Genomic DNA, 24,209 nt, shown 5'->3' with positions numbered 1-24,209 from the left:
ACAAAGACAAACATGGCCAATATTCTCGTCCGTCTTTCCGCACACAAGAGATCAGCTGATTTTGATTACAATTTGGTATTTATTTCAGGCGTATTACAAAATATATTACTCGAAGTTGACAAAAAGAATCATCACTTCACATGAAGTCAGAGATACCCTATGGCATATACAGGAGTAATAGTCCTTCACATCTGCACACTACCTTTCACTTTTATCATCAGTCTTAAATTGGTGTTACCATGTTGGCAGCACGATTCAGGCTATGTTCTCTTGTGTCACCAGTAAAGTGGCCAGATAAACGAAAGTAAAAATACTTTAAATGCGTACACAGATAAAGTAGCAGATTGCATTGTGACAAAAACGACACTATTTCAGTGCAGATATTGTATTGCTATTATGGTTATGTCGACAGCCAGCTTTACAGATGTCTCAATGACACTAAAAATGTCTATATTTTCCTCGTCGCCGGGATGTTAAGACTTAGTAATAGGCTATTAAAACAATGAGGTTATTTTTAAAATCTTTTGGAAGGCGAAGGAATTTTTTAGTTTGGCGAGCATGACTTGGTACAATTTTAAATTCCTGTAGGCACTAAACTCGTGCATTAACATGTTCCTTCGTCTATTGCTTTAAACCAGGGGTCGGCAAGCATTTTTTCTAAAGGGCCAAATAGTAAATATTTTAGGCTCTGCGAGGATATTTATATAGGTAAGCCTACTTATGTAACAAGAAAAAAACAAGTTTTAACAAATTTATTGAACAAAATGTAACGTAATAATAATAAGTAGACTGCAATTGTTTGAAATACAGCTCTACTAATGAGAAGAATGGAATTGCCTGTTTATGAGATAACATTTCACCAAACTGAGGTTTAAATTCAGTACTCCCTATCATCAAAATTGATTGTAAATGTTCATCCGTTAATGTTGACCTGTATTGAGATTTTACATATTTCATCTTTGAAAATGTCTTTTCATACAGGTAGGCGCTGCCAAATACAGATATAAATCCCAGAGCATATGATCTTAATTAACCGTATTCATCACTTGGAAGACATTTATAGAATTATTTCTCTCAACTACTCAACTCGGCCGTTTCGTTATAGCGCGTACTTTGAAATTTCAAAGAATTTAAATATGTAAAATCCGTTTTTAGCTCGCCAGCTGTACAAAAAGAGCCGGCGGGCCGGATTTGAACCGCGGGGCGTAGTTTGCCGACCCCTGCTTTAAACACTTTAATTTAAAAAAAAAAAAAAACACGCCGTTTCGGTAGCCGGCTCTGCTTGTCACCACAAGGCGAAACCATAGAACCTAGTCAGTCCTAGGACAGATTAGCTCTTTCCAAGGGACCCAACTAATAGATTGTATGGTTTCGCCGATTACCGATCAAGCTTCAGAAACGTGTCGCGCTTTAGATTTTTTTTTAAAATAACACAAGAAGGAAAATGTCGAAGAATATGAACCCATTTAAAGACACACATTTTTCAAAAGCCTGCTGCCAAACCCTGTACACATTTATGTGAAGAATATCGACAAAAATTGCATCTGCTAATAATGTGAATAGTTTGTGTGATGCATGCCGTATTTTCTAGACATACGTCGTTTCCTAAACGCTGACTATGCCAAATAAAAGTGTATGTATGAACGTACGAAACACGCCTACTGGCGACACACTGCACGCTTTGCCAGCCTTGTTACGACAAGCGGTAACTGCGAGTTAACTTCGATCAGTCGTTCGTTGCAGAAGATTAACTCATAATTAAAAAGCAAAGCCTGTCTGTCCGCATTTTTCATATGAGAAACTACCAACCTCTAATCTCAGACACTCAAAAGACTTCGATTAGAATACTTACTGAGTTAGAATAAATTCTTCTCGGGCTACCAGTCGTGTAAGGTGGCTTAATGAAGAAAACACCAACGTTTCGAGAACCGTCCTCGTCCTCAGGGTACACGGTTGGTATCCCGAGAAGAATTTTTGTACTTTATCACAGCGAAAGCTTCAGACCATAATTACTGAGATCTTAACCGGATATCATCGCGATAACTGGGTTTTATTCCGTATTGCTACCGACAGCACTGTCCAATATAGACACCCTACATGTGGCTGAAATCAAACTTCAATCTTCTCTGACATTTATAATAACTAAAGAACTGCATGAAGTAGTTTCCTTGAGAAACTGACAGTCAAATGAGTACCATATAAAACTGGTATATCGTATAAAATACAGGCGTCATTAATATAAACAAATGAAACAATTTAATGCCGTAATTATTTAACAAAATAAAACAAAAAAAATTATTACTCTCTTTAATGTGTTATCTTGGTGGCTTTGAGAAAAGTAATTTGAATCTATGTTTAAAAAAGTAAATTTCTCCCTGTATTTACAGCACCACGCAATGAAAACGTGTGTGGAAACGGATGCAAAGCTTCGATCATTCTCACTCTTAACATCAGATTCATTTTGAGTGTTATTGTCGGAGAGGGGGCGGGATACGCCCCACATTCGTTGCAAACACAGCTCCAAAAAGAAAAATCCCTGCTCCTGCAGAGAAATGAACCCCGTTTATTCAACCTACAGCCAGTCACTTTAATAATTCCAGCTCTACGTTCGTATCTGAAATAGACTAATATCAGCACCAATGCTCCACGCAAAATCGTAAAAAGAAGGTTTTTGTAAATTTTTCTGTATAAGCTCGTTGTTAGTCAAAACTTCGTTGTAATTTTTCAATCATTGACAGACTGACCTCCAGAATGCGCTGGCTTCTAACATTTAAACCTCGTTTTTAAGATCAGCAGCTACTCTATGTTATTAAGACCTATGACATTAATTTCAGTTTCAACGATTGCATTTAAGATACGACACATAAAACTTATTTACAACACACGCCACTGACGCTCGCGTGAAAATGTGTGCGTGCGTGCGCATTCTTTCCCTCCTAAAACCCCAACTGTGTGTTGACAGTTCAAACACAGCGCTCAAGTTTATCACAATGAGGGTCCCATTCTGACATAGAAACCAAATTAAAACCACATTACAATTCGGGGCTTGCTTGCCATCATTCGGCAGAATATTTTATTTTCTCGTCTAATTAAAAACTCAAATATAAAAATATATAAAACTGTTTCGAAGCGCGTAATTGGTCCCTGCCTACAAGAAAAACATACTGGTGATATTTGCGAACAAATAATATTTGGACCAAAGAAAAAGGAAGCAACAAGAGAACGGAGGACGTAATATAAGGAAGGGCCTAATGATCTATACTCTCACCAAAATTATTCAGAATGAAGTGGGAAGGGCATGTAACATGTATCGATATAAGTTTTGTAATCTGAAGACAACGAAACAGACCTAGAAGTAGATATGAGGATATTAAAATGGATATCTAGTGAACTAGTGAATCGATGAAGTCTTCACGGGCAGTCAGCCGTGTCAAGTGACCGTAAAAACCGACGTTTCGGTCCTCATAATAAGACCTGATCTGGTAAAGCTTTCGTAAAACTGGGAATGAAGTTTCGGGTTCTATAAGGGACAGTATTTCTTTACCAGTTTAGTGACTACCAGCTTTCAAAAGCTGGTTCATTATTATTAAGATACTACTACTTTAAGGTGCCTTGTAGCCTAGGGACAGAATGTAGGCCGTGCAAGAGATATCTGGGGTTAGAGATCTTTGGGTCAAATGTGTGTCCTTCACCTCAGACAAAATCAGAACATTGTAAAAATGAGATCTGCCTGCCCTGGCATGGGGTGTATTCCTATTTTAACTATAGGTCTCATCTATCGGTCATCATTATCATCTAGATCGCCACTCTATAACAGGAGGCAAAGTGGATATCTGCCCTACGATTGGTATGTCCCAACGAAAATACAGAACGTCACATTTTGTAACCATTTCATTCAATATTTTCCTAATCAACGACAGAGAAACGTCTCACATGACAGCTACGTGCATTAGTAGACAAATGTGTGTCACTTCGTAAGACCTATGGTATGATAGAACATTAAGACATCTGATACAATTTTATGTTTGGTTTCATATTAAAGTTCTCAGTGACACAAGATCAAAGCACGCCCCTAGAGGAAAAATAGAAACGTGTAGACAATGAGCCTCAGAACGGGATTCAAATCATCCCACCCTCATCCTTGTACGCATTTAAAATGTATACTTACGAAGTTTTAAAATATACCATTAAAATCTCAAAGAAGTACGAGCGACAATGTGTGAGTATATTTTTTTTAAATACAAAGCTTCAATGAATGTTCAATGTGCTTGGCATCTTAAATCGTTTCAAGTATTCAAATTCGAACAATTTCGATTTAAAAAATACAATGAAGCATCACGTTTACTACTGCTTTGGCAGTAGTACAAAAAATGTCATTGCTCCTTGGCTGAGAAGCTTATTTTACGAAAATGTCTTGCTACTGTGGTTGAACACACAGACCTAAAAAGAGAACTGGAGAGTTCTTGAAAAAAATAAAATTATAATCTTAAAAATGCTACTTGTCGGTCATCGTCGAACGTTTTTAATATTACCAGCAACTAGGCATCTATCTCATTTCACGATGTCTAATTTCTCTCAAATACGCAGGGGCCATGCTTAGTAAAAACATAATGACTAATATAGCTCGAATTTTTCGGAACAATGAGCATTACCTTTGATAACCAGCAGAAAATGTTTCGGTAACGCTTCTGATATCAACATTCTTCTTTTACCAAGAACATAAATCGGCCATTTTTCGAACCACATGAGTCAACTTTCTGAGAGAATACAGTTACTGCTATTATGGCATAACCTAAGGCAAACGCATGGTTTCCACATCAACCACATCAGTCCAAGCCTTTAACAGAGAAACTGAAAAACAATACAAATCCAAAAATAAATTTAACTTGTAATTCTGGATGCAAAAAATGATAGTAAACTGTAACAAAGAATTAGATGCATGCAGATTATTACACATCTAACGTCTATGTCTCCTAGGGCGTTTCTCTTTTCAAGTCTTCTCGAAAATGAGTTTTGTTGACTTGTGTGGTTTTGAAAATGACCGATTCGTATGCAACCTAAATTATTCTTCATATACCAAGAATAGAAGTTAAGAAACAACCAGAAACTCAGTTTCGTTGGTATTAAAATTGCTGCGCACTGAATACACAAAGACTTTACAGACTTTATTTCGTTTCAATGACGAATTTAAGATGTCCTCTCCCCATCACTGAAATACGAAATACCGCCGAACATCACGCGTCATGTTTTACAGACTCCATCAAAAGTTTTTAACACAGCTACATAAATGTTTCTGTACGTCAGTCGTCTGTAGCAAAATATTTGCAACATTTCTTTCCCGAACCCTTTACGAGCCGAAATCCTTTCTCGTTCACATCCAGGCCCTTCAACACCTATACCTAATACGTTCATTATTTCAGAAGCTAGTTAGAAAAGAAACATTTCTATGCTTACTATGTCGGTTGGTGCAACTCTTTAGAAACAGATTTTTCTGTGCTTAGTATGTCCACTGACATAACAAATCCGAAAATCTTCTGTGAATGAAACGTCAGATTCTGTGGTCACCTACAACAATTCATACAGCACAGTACGTATAGAGAAGCTGACAGTCTCTCAAGGAGTCATAAAATTTCCCTATCCAGCTTTTTAAAAACCCGAAGGTTCATAACAGTGTTCACAGAAGCCCGCCATTGGACGATATATTCAGCCCGATAAATCCAACCACAAATCCTGTTCTTTTAATTTACATTTTCCAAGTATCCTGCCCCCTTCAGAATTTTAATGAACCTGGCCTGCAAAGACAATAAGGTTTGAAATGTTACGCTACTTTTCCGTTGTTTATGTCGTTCCAAAGAATCCAAGTCGAGGCCCCATGTAGCATTTCGTAACTAAGTAGTTTTCTTAGTGTGAATTACTAATAGTCCCCCGTCCTATCCCCCGAAACTGGCAATATCTAGAGGCCGTCTCCTCCATCCACAAACTGAACGTCGTTGTCGAGTGGTTAGCATTCCTGATTCGTATTCAGGCGGTGCCCTGAGACCAGCTATCCTTAATGGAGTTTTTCGTGGTTTTCCCCACTCTCCAAGAAAACGCTGGGATAGCACCTTAAATTAGGCCACGGCCGCTTCCTTCCACATCTTTTCTAGTTAATTATCCACTATCATCCTCTCATTCGACTCTATATATACTCTGGGCTAATGAAAAAACCATAAACATACAATAATCCATCCACAACCTTGGGACGAGTGATACCATCGTGACCCACTTAACATATATATATATTAAAGGACACACTTAACACGACACATATGACTGTAAAGGATTTAGGGTTTATTTAGTTACCAGGCCACACAGAGAGCAACCAAATCTACCGAACTACTTGTACCTGAATTCCCGGGTTCTATGCACGGTTACTATCTCTAACACGATCCAGTGTAAAATACTTAACCCTCTAAAGCACAGTGGTACTAATGCTTTTAACATTTACTGACTGCAGTCTGCTCACAATGTGTAGTTAAGGGATCCATGCGATTTCCAGAATAAACTAGCGATTATTCACTTAAATAGCATTAACCAACTGATCTTTGTAATGGAGACACGTTATTTTTAAATGCTATTTAGATTAACTTTGGCCGACAAAGAGTGAACGAAAACCGATTCAGTTTCCCAAATGTCCCGTTTCAAAAAAATTATTAAAAGTGTTCAAAATATTAGTCAAGACGCAAGACCAGTAGTTGCTTTGCAAATATTAAAAAAATATGGACTTATTTCCTTTTCATCTTACAGACTATCAGCAGTCCTCTTCAAACATTTTATTTTACTTTCGTGCCTTTAAAATGTTTTATAAATACGTCTGACTTATACATGGTTTCCGATTTGTTTAATATACGTACTGTTGTTGGAACGATATATCGAATTCTCCGTACAGAAAACTACAATATCTATATTGAGGTTGTTTCACAACTAAACACAAGCAAATCTGTATCATTTCGTAGAACCACGTTTATATTACTAATATTATTTTAAACGTCTTACAATTATATTAGTGTTCCCTTAGTGGATTATTTGTTTTTATTTATATTTCTTCATTTATTTTACTCTGTGTTAATATTGTTTCTATTTTGGATTTGCCTGTACTTGGCAGTTATATTTAATACTGTACATGTATAAGTTTAGTTAATATGTTTGTGTACTATTTTTCATTATTATTGTATGTATTATCAGTGTTTGCCTGTTATTGGCTTCTTGCTATTGGCAAACACGTAAATGAATTAACTGAATTGAGTGACAAATGCCAATTCTTTCTCCTTTACCATATCACATACTTTATGTTATCCATGGTGACTGCTCCCACCGGGAGTTGTGGCGGTGAAATCCAACCCAACATCACTTCAAATCACCACTTTTTAAACACTAATACTCCATTTGCACAACAGAAATCACAATACACTAAAGATAAGACCGAGCTAACACAAAATAAAACTCCTGCAAAACAGGAAAAACCAGTGACTACACTCTCGACTGACCACCAGAGCGTCTCACTGTATACTGAACAGCAAGGCGACAGCGGATTGAGCGTGTGCACAGCCAAAGCTAGGAGTGCAACAGGCAAGTGGTGGGAAGAGGACGGCAGTTGGTGGCGATCAACGCAACCGAGGATCGGGCAACCAAGGTCGTGGCCACTGTATACACAAGCAGCACTCATGAACACCACACACACACACGTATGCTCCCCAAAACACTGGCGCACAAAGCAGACCACGCTAAAGGAAAGCGTTCAGCCTCCCCAACACTGTAAGAAATACACGGACGCGACTGTACGTATCATTCCAAGTGAGAACTGCCTCGTTCGAGAATCAAACCATGGCTATTTAGAGTCGCGTTCACTCCTTGATATCATCTCCCTAGTCAGAGAAAGTAAGTGACAAAATGGCGTCGTAGTGTTTCCTTTAAATATCGAGAAATGCACAGCCGGTGGTCAAATACCCACTATACCAAGACCAATAATGCCAGAAGCGATAATGAACACGGTCAGACCGGTTACGACTTCATTCTAGACACACAAGTTTTGACTGCAGGTCGGTGTTAACACGTAACCTAGAACAGCCCCAAATGAACGAAGTTGATCTGATAAAAACTGCTTCCTGTTTGAAGTGATCCAATATGCTTGACAAGTATGAGAGAATGGAGTGGCCAACGACCTGTACCGTAGGTGATGACAGAAAATTAATGAAGCATATTTCAATATGGAAATATCATTAAAAATACCATAATTAGTGTTAAAATTAAGATATAAATTACGACCATGATTAGACATTTCAGAAGAAATGGTAACATCAACAATGATGATATATGGTAGCTATACTGACGGTATGGCTCAGTATTTCCGCTATCAACGATCACTGCGTTGGTTGCCGAGTTTCCTATTCCTAGCGGCACAGACGCTAAATATTCTCACTGTACAGGTACGTGCGTGTACATAAAAATAATAAAGGTATAAAAACTAATACCTAACCACACAAAATACATAAGACGGGGATAAAATAACCGATGACAATACAATCACTTTCATCCTGTGTGGAGCTCTACTTACACGCCCTCGATACGCCTTCAGGGCACAACACTTAGTAATAACCTTTTTTACGTCGCTGTACAACCGCCATATTCTTGAGAGAGGTATGCGTCGAGGCGAAACATGCACAAGCCTATTAGTACTGGCCGTAATGAGGCGTAAGACTCAACAACAACAACAAAAATGCCTGCAGGTGCAGAGGTACCAACATTTCAATAATAAATTCGTGTTCTTCGTGCGCAAGCAGAATCAAGTGGATCTTTTACGTGCAAACGTTTAGAAATTCCTCACAAAAAAAGAGAAATATCTTTAATATTCGCAGATATATAAATATGTTAATAAGAGTAAAATTACAGATTAATAGGTTAAGAGAAGTACTTTCTATCATACACTACGAAACGGAGGCAAATGCAATGCAAGAAACAGAAATTACATCGAGATAAAAAAACAATTGAATAAAAATTTTCTTGGATATTATCCATCGTCTAGTAAATATAAAACGTAAAACGACGTTTCGGAGATGGGACTCTATCTCAGTCTTCAGGTTCCTACACAGTTGGGCCCACTAGAACCTGAAGACGGAGATAGAGTCCCATCTCCAAAACGTCGTTTTACGTTTTATATTTACTAGACGATGGATAATATCCAAGAAAATTTTTATTCAATTGACTCTTCACCATCGTCAAGAAGTTTTAGATTTGATAGAGATAAAAAAAATCCGGAATCGTACGAAATTAATAAAAATTTCCGAAACTACCCTCACGTCCACTCACGTTAAACCTCGATTGTAGGCTACGTCGCACCTGGAGTTATCTTGTTACATTTCTGAATGACCCTGTCCTCCAGCTACTTGTAATAAATCACCATAAACTCTGCTCTTGAAATGTCTCCCCACAGGAAGTGGTCCGGTATTATGGACCAACATAAATATCAACATCCCATGATTCCGGAATTCCGAGTTTCCTACAAAGAAACCTAAAGCATTCGTTTCTACTGCCTTCAATCCTGTTAAATTTTCATTAAATAGTTACCACTTTCACGACTATCTTTCAATTATATTCTAAAAGTACTAAAAAATATAATCTTCAAAACATATTTGAAGCCTGAACAGGCTGATCAGCCTAATGCAAGATGCTGATGGTACGATGAAAAAGGTGATAATAAAGATAATGTCGAGGCACTAATAATAAAAATGACGATAAGATATTCAGAAATATGAGAGATAATACCAAGCAACTTTTCGTTCCTTAGTGGAAGTACTCTAAACCGTTTCATTAAACAGAGGTGAGATCTGCTTCTTTACGCATACGTTAATGATTTTTGTCTGAAGTGAAGCTGGTCTAATCCGTAATAATTTAATTAGACTTGTTTTAGACGTTAGGGGATATCTAGCACCGTTCCCTGTTCATTCAGCCACGTACGTAAGTCACTGGATAAAACAAATGCTCCAACATGGTTTACAAATCTTCAAAATGCATTCTTTGTTCTTGATACGAGGTGCGATCGGAAGGTTTCCAGACTGCGCGTATAAAAACCCGTACACTTATCTCAGGTATTAAATTCATCCATCACCCTCGAAGTAGTTCCCCTGGGAGTGAACACAACGATCCCAGCGCCGCTGCCAAGCCTGGAAGCATCCCTGGAAATCTTTCTTTGTCAGCCTGTCAAGCACCATCTGCGATTCTGCCTGAATCTCTTGCCAAAGACTCGCCAAAACGGCTACGGAAACCTATGAAATGCTAAAGCAAGCATTTCGGGAGTCCGCAAACTTTTGTGTGGCATTCACGTTTTAAAAATGGCCGAACCTCTGTCGATGATGACGAGCGTTCTGGACGACCATCTTCGAGCACAACGCCCGAAAATGTTACGAAGATTCGGCAGGCCATTCACGAAGATCGACGTCGTACCATCAACGACTTGTGCGACATTGTTGGGATAGGCTATGGGACCTGTCAGCTGATTCTAAAGGAAGAACTCCACATGCGACGCATCATGACAACGCGCCAGTGCACACCGGCCTCAAAGTTCGGCAGTTTTTGGCCTCAAACACCATGGCCGTCATCCCGCACCCTCCTTATTCGCCGTGTGACTTCTTCCTCTTCCCAAAGATGAAAATTCAGCTAAAGGGAAGGAGATTTGAGACGATAGAAGAGATTCAGGCAGAATCGCAGATGGTGCTTGACAGGCTGACAAAGAAAGATTTCCAGGGATGCTTCCAGGTTTGGCAGCGGCGCTGGGATCGTTGTGTTCACTCCCAGGAGAACTACTTCGAGGGTGATGGATGAATTTAATACCTGAGATAAGTGTACGGGTTTTTATACGCGCAGTCTTGAAACTTTCCGATCGCACCTCGTATGTACATATATAATTCAACACAACAAACCGCGCGATGGATATCATACTGGACATCGTAATAAATTACTTTTTCTTATATTTCGTTTCATGTTTTCCATTATCAAAAAATATTCCAAAAGCAAGGAACTCGTGCATCACAATCGATATGCACTGAATGGTTCCTGTCGATTATACTGTCATAATCGTTCTAACGCAAAGCAGATAGACGTATTCTTATTGCATACATTGTTATTGATATTAAAAGTCTTTGCTGCACAGACATACGACATCCACTACAAAACTTGGCTTAACTCCAAAGAAGAAAAAAAAGACATTAGTTCCTCCCAGAAAGTTTGGTCAACCTCATTTTCTGAACATTCCGAAGTAATTTTATCGGATGTCCGTGGCTTTTACGCCCTCTGTAATAACCAAAACGACGAACAGAACACAACAAAACCTCGTACAGTGAATGCCAAAGAACCACTCACGACGCAGAATCACCGTTCCTCCTCCATCCTCTTCCATTCTCAACCATTTGCCTGGAGGGAGGAGGAATTCAACCAGCTCAGGACAACGTCCACGGCTGGCTCCTGTGAAAACTGTAACAAACCTTCAGATTCCCTAAGAGCGTACAATTCTCCATCAGCTGAGTCACTATAAAGCGTCATGACAGATCTTGTGCCACAGGACGAGGCAGCGAGTGTGCCATGTAGTCTGGTGGAAGTCCACCGACGTTTCAGAGGTGCTTACTGTCTCCATCATCCGGTGATTCGGTCAGAAGACAATAATTTTAGTTTGTTGTAAGATATGAAGTTACCGCGGCTATGTGAACATAGATGGAACTTTTCTGGTTTGTAGTGCCGTGTATTATTTTGAATGTGTGTCAATCTTTCGATTAAACATACTGCCTCCATACTCAGCCCTGAAGACGGAGGCAGTAAGTTTCGCCGAAACATTCGAACACAGCCAAACTAATACACGGCGCAACGACCCAGAATAATTACCACCTTTTCTCGGTTAGTTTCCTAAGAAATTCGCTATTACATATTCACAAACAGGTATTACTCTGTCACTCTTCATTCTCTTACGAGTGTGGACATCTTTCCATGACTGAGAGGAGAAAGGAAGGCGAAATTCTGGGCATTCTTAATTTTGACAATAAATGCTCAGACTGACATTCCGTCCGCCCATACTCGAAGAAACAGACTAAAATATCCACTTGATAGGAGGCCAGAATTACCTCAGAATCGGTCTGACGAAACACAGAAAAGAAAAATCCTTTGTCTCTGCCTTAAATCGATCCCCTGCCTTTCAACCTATAGTAGTAACATTACTCATTCAACTATTATGTGGATATATACGCATTTAGCACTTAATATTTAATATTTAACATTTAATTATGGGGAGAAAATTAAATTGAAATCTTTTTGAAGTGAAAAAAAAAATAATTGGAAAACTATAGATAAACACTTAACTGTGATTTCCATTCCTATATATATTACAACTATTATTATCATTAGTAGTAGTAGCCTAATTAAGACCAACGGCTATTCACAGTGACCGGGCGAAAATTAGAATCGTGGATTCGAATCACATTAGAGGTATGGATGTGTATCCAAGATTATCTGCTATGTTGTAACACGCGACTGGCTGCCTCCCACCCCCCGCGGTACATTCCACCCACTTCAGGTCCAAGGACTCCCGCCAAATATCTCAGGAGTAATTCTGAGTTTGAATATGTCAAGAAGCCTGTTTCGTAAAGACCTGAAAAACAATATAATGGGAAAAACTGAGGCATAGATTAAAATCTGGAACTGTACAAATGATGACACAGATACAGGCTTCGGGCTTCGTCCTTCGTCAGTGCGAGAGGTAAAACGTTTGTCAACCACAAAGGCACTTCTAAAATATGCTAAATAAATTCCAGCCCTTTTCCTCTATTTCTTGGTCTTCACGGTGGTAAAGTGTTCTTAAAGGGTTTTGATGTACGTACTTTAATACTGCAAAGTGGGCCTACATTTTCTGTCTGCCACATTTTTGCGTATTAAATAATAACTACACGTGACAACGGTATATTAAATAAAGTACAGTGATTACTCGTTGCGTAATCGGGTGCGCTGCATTTCGAATAACAAAGCGCTGGTAGTTTCAGGAGCTAATTCCCCACATAGATTAACATGAACAATAATTTGACCACAGAGAAAAAGATCGAAATGCAATTACCTCACAAGCAACAAAATTAACATTCGGTTCATAACTGTGGTTAAAGGGTTTTCCATATAATCTTATTTCCACAAAAAAGCGTTTTTACGCAAAGCACTCAAGATTATTTTCTAAAAACAAACAACGTAATAAATTACATTACATTCCCATAGATCTATCTACAGTAGACTGTCAATTATCGAAAGAAAATTCCATTTCACGGTAACTATTCAGCATGATGGTACGTGTTCTTGCAGCATCATACCAAAGCGTGTGTAGCTGTCTTGAGGAACATGACGACGATTTTTCAACTACATGGGTTATGTAACGTTAAATGGTAGCACGATATTTTAATGGTTGTTTTAAAAACGACACTGAAACAAGCAAACTGCCTGGAGTTAGTAAGGAAACCCACGACGAACTTATAGGGACAACCTGCTACAGGGACGAGATTCAAACCTGCGACCGGCCGCATACGAAGCAGGAATGCTAACAACTGCACCGTGAAGTTAACGCGAAGTGGGCTGGAGCTTGTAGATAAATTATTCGGTTATTTGAATTGGTTAATTCTAGATCACAAAGAACACCGCTGAATAACATCTGAATATTTTGACGAACATAAAATAAGGAAAGAGAGAGAGCAGAATGCCTATCATACGGGGGCAGATTAACCGGGGTCAATCTGGTTTAAAAAGAAATTAAAACAATTATTCATTTTAATCCGTCTTATCACAATATTTAAAATTTCTTATAATTAAGATAATAAAATATCATTGATGTTCCATATCGATTGATCGATTTACATTTTGGAACATTTTACACAACATGTTTCAGTTTTTATAAAACCATCATCACCACACCTATATGAAGACAGTAGTACTTCTGGACATATCGGAACAATCACTCCTACATCTTAGACCGATATGTACATCCAATAAAATTTAAGAAAAAACAACATCTCCGCCCAAAAATGAAAAACAAACGCAATGAAAACATCACCAAATGGAATCATATTTGAGTTTTAAGTTCGTAGATATTTTACACCTGATGATGGTTTTATAAAAACTGAAACATGTTGTGTAAAATGTTCCAAAATGTAAATCGATCAATCGATATGGAACATCAATGATATTTTATTATCTTAATTATAAGAAATTTTAAATATTGTGATAAGACGGATTAAAATAAATAATTGTTATAATATTCACAATATGACGCAATTACACTATCTTAAGAAATTAAAAATTAATTTAGAAAATCTTTCGTGAAGAAACGTTTACAAAGGCAGAAGTAAAAACAACAAATGACACTATTAAACATATTAACATTAATCAATTATTACTAAATCCTGAAGTTTACGACAACAGAACGCTATTACCGTACGCTGAAACACGTATACTTTTGTTTATTAACTCTGTAACAGTAATGTTTCAATACTGTATTTAAATGTTGTGCAGACGTCTTCCTATTATTAGTAAATCCTAACAAAATTAAGTAATGTATGTCTGTAAAAAAGTTACATTTGCGTGATTTTCTTTCATTTTCGCAGATTATCCGCGGTTTCGATTATCCGGGAAAACATGGGTCCCAACCAACCCGAATAATCGAGAGTGTCTATTGTATCTGAGGGTAATAATTGCCTCTAAATTTTGCCGGAGAGAGTGAGGAAAAACATAAACCGCCACGGTGGTCTAGCGGTTAGAACGCTGGCCTTGTAATCCTGGGGTCTCGGGTTCGATTCCCGGCGGTGCCCGAATTTATAACTTGTGTTGGGCAAGGCCGTGGTCTAGGCAACACGGAGTTTTCCTCCGTGGCATCCCAACAATTACTCCATTCACACACAGAAGAAGGCAATGGCAAACCACTTCTGGATCATCTGCCAAAAAACGTATATGAACAGGTCCCAGTCCGAGAAAAGGATGGAAGGATCCTGTTCATATGGACCTGTCGTCAGACAGAACACTAAATAAATAAAAAATATCAGGATATCAAGTAAAGCTGCAGAGATTCGAACCGTGTACCTCTCGAAAACAAGTTAAGAACTTCACCAGTGCAACAATTTGTTCGGTATACGCGTTGCGTCCGTCCGTCCAAGCTGCCACAATAGTGTACAATTACGTATGTAAATCCATTTTACTGGCCGCAGGATTATATTATTGTTTGATTATCTGAACAAGTTCACAATTCGAACAAGGTCTGTCCACATTTACATTGTTAGACAGGATAATGACGCTGTATTTAATTCATTATTAAATTTCACTTGTTCCATTATTGTAACAAACAGATAATCTACATCAAATAAGCAGAATGAATGTTATTATAAATAAGAGCATTTCACTGAACTAAAGGAATATTCATCAAATCCATTTGGTATTTGGTATTACGATATATATATATATATATATAAACTGTACGCCTATGTAACAAGATAACATCTCATTACTAACTACATCTTTTATGTCCGACTTCTTCGACATTTTTGTTATAATAATCTTCAAAATTATTAAAGTCTTCTTTACAAATATAATCTTTGTTAAATGCACCAAAATCCAGTACTGTAAATGATAAATTTCATTATCGGTTTAAAACACTACTTTCATCTACAATTCTAAACATTTAAAAATTCAGTTCGTACCTCAAATAATAGTCAACACGTCTCCATTACAAAGATCAGTTACTTAATGCAGCTTAGCAAGAAAATCGCTGTTTATTCTGAGAATCATACGAAACACATAAAACACTCTGTCGCCAGAGCACAGTTACCTAGTGTTTAATCGTGTGCCACTGTTCTGTACCTAACAGTGTGTTTTAAAGTCGTCAAATGTTGGAGCCTCGACATGTTACTTTATGTTTACAGTTGTTCTGCTGACGGCTACATAACTTTCAGTATTTGTCACGTTCATATACAGCTCTAGACGTGTATTCGGAAGGTACTAGGTTCGAATCTTGGCAGGACTAAATGTTTCTCCATACGAATACAGGTGCAGTGTTTCAAAACAGACACCACCACCTCCTTTGATATGACCACCTTCCATCTAACCTACAACTACACAAGTGATTTACTTTTTAATTCGTTTTCCTCAGTCTCTTAAAGAAGATGCTGGAATAGCACACACTTTCCGATTCGTCAGACACAATCATATTACCATTTGACACTACAGAATCTGCGCAGCTGAAAAAGGAGTCGTTAAATTAGTTAGTTAAATTGTCGTGCAGCAATGTCAGATATTCGTTCACTTCGATTACTCAGTTCAGCGTACTAGAAAAATGAAGTCATGTATTTGCATTTCATAGCTGTGTTGAGGGAGGCGCTACTTTGGGGGTCCGATTAGTAAAGAAACAAATTTGTTTACTTGGGTTTAAGACTGTCGTCAGAGTACATTCAACTGCGGTAACGACTGTTAAAACGATCACTACAGAGTGACCAAAAAAATCCTCCACGGAAAAATTAAAGACATGATCTTTAATATTAATTACTATTGATCAGTGTTCTTTATGTCTCCCCCCCCCCCCAACTATTTCATTAATTAAACTACAGGCTGGACAAGAAAGAAGTTCTTTTGTGTCGCTGTTGGGTCGTTATTAAGAAAATATACTAACAGAATATGGTTTCTCAAATACGAATTTAGCACGTGAAAGCATACAATTTTCAACCATCTTCATCGTCAGTAACACTGGAAATGACGCCCTATCGCACCTAGGCAGGCGGAGGCCAGGAAAATCAAATGTTATACCAGAGTACGTAAGCAATAGAAGACGGCGCGTACAGACACCTGAGACCTCAGGTTCTCACAGTGGCAAAGACGTAGTTATCTAATGTCTTTGGCGATGGAATTACTTATTCCTTAATTACGGACCTTTCCATGTTTAGCTGACAGCTTTTATATTGCCTTAAAATCACGACGTTTAGAAGAATGGATTTTTCATCGCCATCAGGTACAGAGGGTGACACCTACTGGGTCTGATCCGATAAATTTAGCCACTGCAGTCTTGTAGTTCGATGCTAACCTTTCGGAGAAAAATACTGCCTGTATCTTCAGGGTAAGGACTCTAAACTGAAGGTAAAGGTGATAAGCCCTGCTATGCCCTGTCCGAAGTACTAATCATACTCATAAAGTGATGTAACATAAAAATACTGTAAAATTAAAAGTACAATAGAGATCATAAGTTAAACGCAAGGCCCAGCAGGCAAATAACTGAAAATACGTTCTTCCTTGTAGCATTAATTTCACAGACATTATCCTTTCTAGACAAACTGAAGCTCTCAAAACGCCTACAACTTCAGCAGTTTCATTTGCAATCCAACTTCCACTTCACACGGCAATTTTGCTTTATATAATTAAACATATTCAGAACGATTTGCCGTTCTTTGCTTATACGCACTTATCCACTTGTACGCTTTGCAAAACAAGAATTTTATGCCCTCCAGCTACACTCATTTCTAATTCCACGGCAACACAGAAGAGGAAACCCTTTAAACAACCTCTGTAGCTTGTTAGAATTTTTATTCGAGAAGCTACAGCAACAGAAGGAAGATGTTACATTTAGCGAGCATGGAAATTATAATTTTAAGAAGCTAAGTTCAACTGATGGCCCGTGGGTCACATCCAGCCCGAGATCACTTGTAACTAGGCCCACAAAATTATTTGTTAATTTGTTACTACGAGCTCCTTTATTTTATTTACTCCGAAGGATTTAAAAAAATAATGATTCTTATTTCGTAAGCTGCCTTAAGTTAAAGTGTCAGACATGCTACTGACTTCAAACCCTAACTGTAAGATTTATGTTTTCCAGATAAAAATTGTGTCAGATACAATCTGCCACAAGAGAAAATATACAATATGTAACTCCTGTAATTTACGTCTATATTATAACAGAATTTATATCTGAGCATATAAAATGGTAACTTCCCATTTCTGAATAAGCACTATTAAAGATAACGAAAATTTTATATTAATTTTAAAGAATAATTCCAGAAGAAGTTTACTGGCCCTTGGAACCAACAGGAAAACTATTCTTGGCCCGAGGGAATAACGTTGGACCACCCTGATTAAAAGGAATTAAGATAGTGTCATCGTCATTATTATTCTTATTATAAATCAAATTTAACAATTAGTCCAAACAAAAACAACACTGTCCTTGTCCTTGTAAAAAAAAGGAAAAAAAAACTTCGACCTCGTACGCATGGCACCGCTGGAAGTTAAATCCCATGAGATTTGTCTACCTATTCTTATTGCTGAAATACGTTATAGAACATGATTATAGTGTACTGTGCATCCAAATCTCCGTTTAAGATATCTATCTGGCTTCTTACCTTGGCAGGCCATGTAACTGAACGATAAATTCATACTGTCTATCCAGGTACCTGTTCAGAAGTTAGTTCCTAGCCTGGACATGCCATGTAACTATTGAATCAAATTCACACTGTCCATCCAGTCTCCGCTCAAACGTTGCACCCTACCTCGTCAAATGATGTTGCTGCTGCTGAACTTTGCTGGAGGGCGTGGCTGCCCCGACGGAGGTGGACGCCGTACTTGCTGCACTGTCCACCACTTCGCCAGAAGCCTCCTCAGCTCCAGCTCCCGGGACCTCGGATTCCGCTGCAGATGCCTCGGCATCAGCGTCAGCTTCTCGCGACTCTGCCATACTCGTCGCCCAACCTGCAAATCAAGAGAATTTTTGAGAGGGCTGCTTCTTGCGGTCTCAACCCCTGACGATGGAGGCAGAGGCAGTCTCCGTAACGTTAAAAATATTTCAATACGCACACGACTGATCGCCGAAGAATACATCTTTGTCTCCATCCATTTTACAACGATTTCCAAAACCACAGGTCACCGAAAGTCAAGAAAATGTTTGCTAGGAACTATTTCTTTGTCTCTACCCCTGATGATGGAGACACAGACAGTCGCCGAAATTCTGGAAACGTAGTTGGCCGCCCGAGAAGACCTTTTCGTCTTCTTGTATTTAACAACGCTTTGGCAGATTCGTGTCATATAGCGTATATTTAGGTGGTTAGAATGCTAAAACGGTAAGGATGTTAATTGACCGTGCCTGGCTTTACGATCATACAAATATTTTCAGCGTGTTTCAAAATGTAAACTAAGAACAACAACAAAAGTTGTATTTTTTTTAATTTACAGGGATAAAGTCGATAATTCAAAATATTACATAACGAGATAATGCAAAAGAACGTTTGGCAGAAACTCCCTGAAAAGCAACTGCTTGAAAGGCCAGAAATGAGAAGGAAGAATATTAGAATACGCCTTCAAGACACGGGTACTGTGGTTCGGAGATTAATGTAACGGACTGAGGTTTGTGTCCAGCACGGACGTCGATATTAGCGGTGTTGAAACTACAGGTTCTGTCTAGGATATTACTGCCAGTATGTTTGTTAAAGTTGTTACTTCTTCTGAAACAAATTTTGTTGCAATTTAGTCACAAGGCTCTATAATTAGGTACTAACCTGTAGATAATACTTTGAAATGCCACTTGTTTTTTTTATTTAAAGCGGTTTTTATCATCAAGGTTATACTGGTAATTGCTTTGATTTAGTCCTTCGAATGTATATAAATAAAAACATAAATCAGCCTTCCAACTACTTTGTTTGTATTTCGTCAGATGAATTGTTAATCTTGGAGTTATGCGCTCCTGTCTCATGCCAAAGGTCTCAGAATCGAAAGACCAAAGGATCCTGCGTAAATATTTGTTGCCTTGCCAAATTATCTACCAGCTTCTGACGAAATAATGTTCATAAGAATAAGGACAAACATATGCGAACGCTGGGAATACAGCTTCAGAGTAAAAAGAAAACTGTTATACTGCTAATGAGGGCAAAGCCAAAGCTAACTGCCTTCCAACTCAGACACAACGAAAGCATTTACAGGTCTCACGACACACTTAAGGAGAGCATGCCATGGTACGGTGTCATCTTGAGGGGGTAAAATTTTGTAAGTATACAATAAAAGATAAGTGAGGCTTTGTTTCAGAATACAGGGATGACTGATTCCATTATTATACGACGATTGCACATTTATTCAGACTGTCGCACACAAATTTAAAAGGGTGGAGAATGACTCCACCGTTTCTTTCTCCATCGTATATATTACACCCTTTAATGCGCATTCCTTAATTGATTCTACTTCTATAAAAGATCCATAATCCATACCCCTAACCTACAGTCTACCGTAAATTTATTTAAATTGCGCATTAACTTAAAGACTCCAACCTAAAATGAATACTAACTTCACTGGTACAGTGTCTTGACTGGTTATTCAGCTGTTCAATACATAGCCTTTATTGTCTCATTCACCAATTTACTAAAAACTATCACAAGTTTTCTCTTTCCTTGAAGTTGTCTGACCAAAATTACATACCTATTTTTCATTTTCCCACTGCGGTCTATACGTTACGTCTATTGCATTTTTCTCACTTTCGTAGCTTTAACATGTATAGGTGGAGTGTACAAATTATAAAGCTTTTCATTACTTCGTTCTTTCTCGGTTCATTTCTTTCAGATCCACAAACCGTCCTGAAAATTTCGTTCTCAAACACCCTCAACTTACACAAGTACACAATCTTATACACCAGTATTTTAAAGATTAAAATACAGACAACCACAAATTACATTATAATTTAAAATGCTTATAAATTGTATTCATATCACATACTCGAAAAGGAACTGCTTCACAACATTCAAATATTTGTTCACAGGTTCTCGGCGTGGCTTCCACGGCTAACACAGCAGTCACGTGGCAAACTTCATCGCCACTCTTTCCTGTAAGGATTGTGGCAGATGGGGAACATAAGTCTCGTCCTTGACTTTGCCCCAAAAATGAAAATCAAGAAGTGTGAGGTCAGGTGACCGTGGCAAACCAGAATCCGTGATGCTGTATTAAGGGTCGACGACGATGTGATTTGTTAGAGCACGTAAGAAGTCTGCATTCAGACGGAACGTGTGGCGCAGTGCCCGCGGACGCCACGCCGAGCACCTATGTTGGGCCTCTGCTCTGGAGCAAATCTTTTTCCATTACGAAGTACAAACAACACGGTATAAGACTTTTAAATTTTACTTTAATTCATTGTCACGCTGTATACAAACCTACAATTTTACACGTTATTTTATAAGGGTGTGAACGTCACTCACCCTGAGGGAAGAATGTAGAATGAGGATCTTTGGAAATCAGTGCACGACGTAATAAGAGAAAGCAGAAAATTAGGTAACGAAGATTTTCACAATTTGTACTCTTCACCCAATAACGAGATGGTTATTAAATCAAGAAGAATTAGATAGGCCGGACACAATCGGAGAAACAAGACACGAATTCAAAAATTTGGTTAGGAAACCTCACGCAAACAGTCCATGTGGGAGTTCAAAGCGTTGACAGAACAATACTAACACATACGATAAGGGAAATTAATTGTGAAACTACGAATATCATTAAACCACATGAGGGTAAAAACCTTACGGTTCCACAACAGGAAATTCCTCGAAGCTGAATAATCACCTGTAACCTATTCGAGAAATATCCTGTGCCGTGTATTTATTTATCATTATCGTAGATACTCTGTATGCATTCGTTATTAAAAACATTCGGGAACATTTGCTTCTAACTCGTATCACTTGGAAAAAAAAGTTTAATCTGAAATGTTCTCGGGCGATCAGTCGAAGCAGAGACAGTGTCCGAACCATGTGACTTAATTCCACACTCTCACAGTTGATCATCCGAGAACACTGCGTGCATTCAGTCGCCGTGAAACTTCCAATTTTTCAAGTTTCACAGCCTCCGTCTAATCACAAATCTGGCCTCATCATTCTTTCGCAGTCGTATAGCAAAAAGATGTCATTGGAATAACAAAACAAACCTTGAAGGAAAAACAGACCACGTGGGCGACATTGGTGTAGACGGGAGGATAACTATAAAAATTAATCTCAAAGAAACAATGTATGAGGATGTGCGTTGGATATATCTGGTTCAGGATAGGGTCCATTGGAGGGCTCACGTAAACACGATAACAAATCTTCAAGTTCCATAAAAGGCGAGAATTTCGTCAAGGTCTTTGCTCCATGGAATTAGCTTCAACTGTTTGGCCACTATCAGAAATGCAAGTGTTATGGCAAGCAGGCTATTATGAAACAAAGTTACTGGAGGGAAAGGTTTTTTTCCATTCGCGTGTTGCTGATACTTTACCGAAATAATTAAATACCACGCCACTCTTTCTCACTCCCCCTACAAATAAAGCAGACTGTAACAAAGCAACTTTTCAAGAAGTTTCTACACAATGTTATCATCCTCAAGGTGGTCTTGTCCGGGCCTTGGAAATGCCTTCCAAATAGCTTACAGGTATTCAGTAACATAACAAGTACATATTTCTTAAATTATGCGCTGCTTTATTTTTTCCAGGGCTACAGTAATTACACTTAGGCTTTCCTTAAGCAAACTTAACAGCTGTCTGTCATCAGGCTGGGGCGGATTCAAGATGTTAGTATAATTACCGTGAAGAGCTGCAAAATAGAAAGAAGTGGTCGTTGTCCAATTTATTATTCTATTTTGTGTATTCTAACTGTATTCTATTTCATATCCACTTCATGGCACATTAGACCAACCCTTATCGAGATACAGATGTACGTACATGCTCATACAAACCAACAATATCTTTCATGTATATGGGATTATTGTCGTTGTTAACATTAAAATAGAAAATTATCTAATTTAAAATTCTTCTAAAGCCAACTAATCATTCCATCTCATGTTACTTTATACATTACAGACGCAAACGGTAATGCAGATTCTTGTACATAACAACCACCGGGAATCCACGATACTACTCAAATTTAGAATTCACGAACAACGGCCTGGCAACATTTGCGTCGATATTCGTTATCTGTAGATAGAAATTTCAAGGATTGGAGATGTCACACGGTTTCGGCCGTGCAGGATACGACCACGAGGTAGAGGCGTCAACAGAAACAAACCTGGCCTAGGCAAGAGGGCCGGTCATCTGTCACAACGTGGTAAATACAAAAACACAATACACTCGCCATGGAATCAACACCGTGTTCAGACACTATTTTTGGAATCTTTTAACACACAAATTACCAAGAACAAATGTGTATGTGGTGAGACCAGAAATTCTCACGACGACGGGAATGGATATGGCTGTCTTCTGGGATGTTGCACCGTGTATTTTAAAAGATATTGACCGACGTTTCAGAGTATTTTACTGCCTCCATTATCATGAGTAAGCTGCACATGGAAATGTGGTAGAAAAATGAGTACGTAGGACAAAATGTTTGTATTCATAATCCCAATCCAGAACCATAAATCTCTGTTATAGGGTGCTCAACAAAAATATGTGTAGGAGAATGTTATGTTATAGACCGTGAGTAAAAACAAAGAAGAATCCGGATGTATCTATTTAACAAATGATTCGTATTAGAACATGAAGAATGCAACTGTTCGCTTATTACATTAGGGCCAGAATGTTTAAAATGTGTTAACAGAAATATCTTCTAAAGCGTAAAACCTTATATATGCCTTTTTTACATGCCTATAAGCAAAAGACAAATATTAAAATTATAAATGACAATTAAAATCATCTTGGGTATAACCATATGAAAAGATACAACAGCGCACAAAACCAATATGAAGACCGCAATAACTCGGCCTTTTACAGGGATGATGAATCTCATTAATTAGACGCTGTTAATGACTTATTCTGCAAGTACCCTATTGCAACTACAGTAAAATCTGCTTGGAACAGAAACCCAAGGACCATAAACCTACCCTACCCACAGACCGTCTTCAACAAATCGGCAGCTACCGTCTTTACCTGCAAGTCTATCTGCGCCTTGCCTGCTGACAAGGGAATCACTTATTTCATTCTCTGTTTCTTCCCTTTTCCCTTTTTATTTATTTTCTTCCTTCAACATGACCTACTTTCCTTCTTTTTATTTTCCGCCAGTAATTCGTTAAAGTATTATGCTCATATCTTGACGTTCGGTCATAATTCCTAACCATTTTTGACAGCAACGTTCTTTGCGAAACTTTATGAACATGACACAAATATTCAAGCAGAATTTTTTCCCGTTACATTTCAAACA

General features: G+C 38.2%; 1 protein-coding gene across 4 annotated transcripts in view; it reads right to left on the bottom strand.

Moving 5' to 3' along the window:
• LOC110836325 (uncharacterized) overlaps nt 1–24,209 on the bottom strand; it is a 214,051-nt gene that overhangs the window by 155,968 nt on the left and 33,874 nt on the right. For 2 of the 4 annotated variants that reach the window (XM_087346680.1, XM_087346681.1), the window contains exon 2: nt 18,570–18,768. In XM_087346680.1, coding sequence (XP_087202806.1) covers nt 18,570–18,754 — 185 coding nt within the window. In that variant the 5' untranslated portion in view covers nt 18,755–18,768. Of the gene's footprint in view, nt 1–7,313; nt 7,591–18,569; nt 18,769–24,209 lie in introns of those variants that run through there. The other 2 variants (XM_087346682.1, XM_087346683.1) reach the window with 2 other exon arrangements.

This window comes from Zootermopsis nevadensis, unplaced genomic scaffold (genome assembly GCF_977971745.1).
Source record: "Zootermopsis nevadensis isolate Lab colony 2312 unplaced genomic scaffold, Znev_1.0 Znev_ptg000010l, whole genome shotgun sequence".
Classification (NCBI taxonomy): Eukaryota; Metazoa; Arthropoda; class Insecta; order Blattodea; family Termopsidae; genus Zootermopsis; species Zootermopsis nevadensis.
This window is presented reverse-complemented; position numbering and strand designations above follow the sequence as displayed.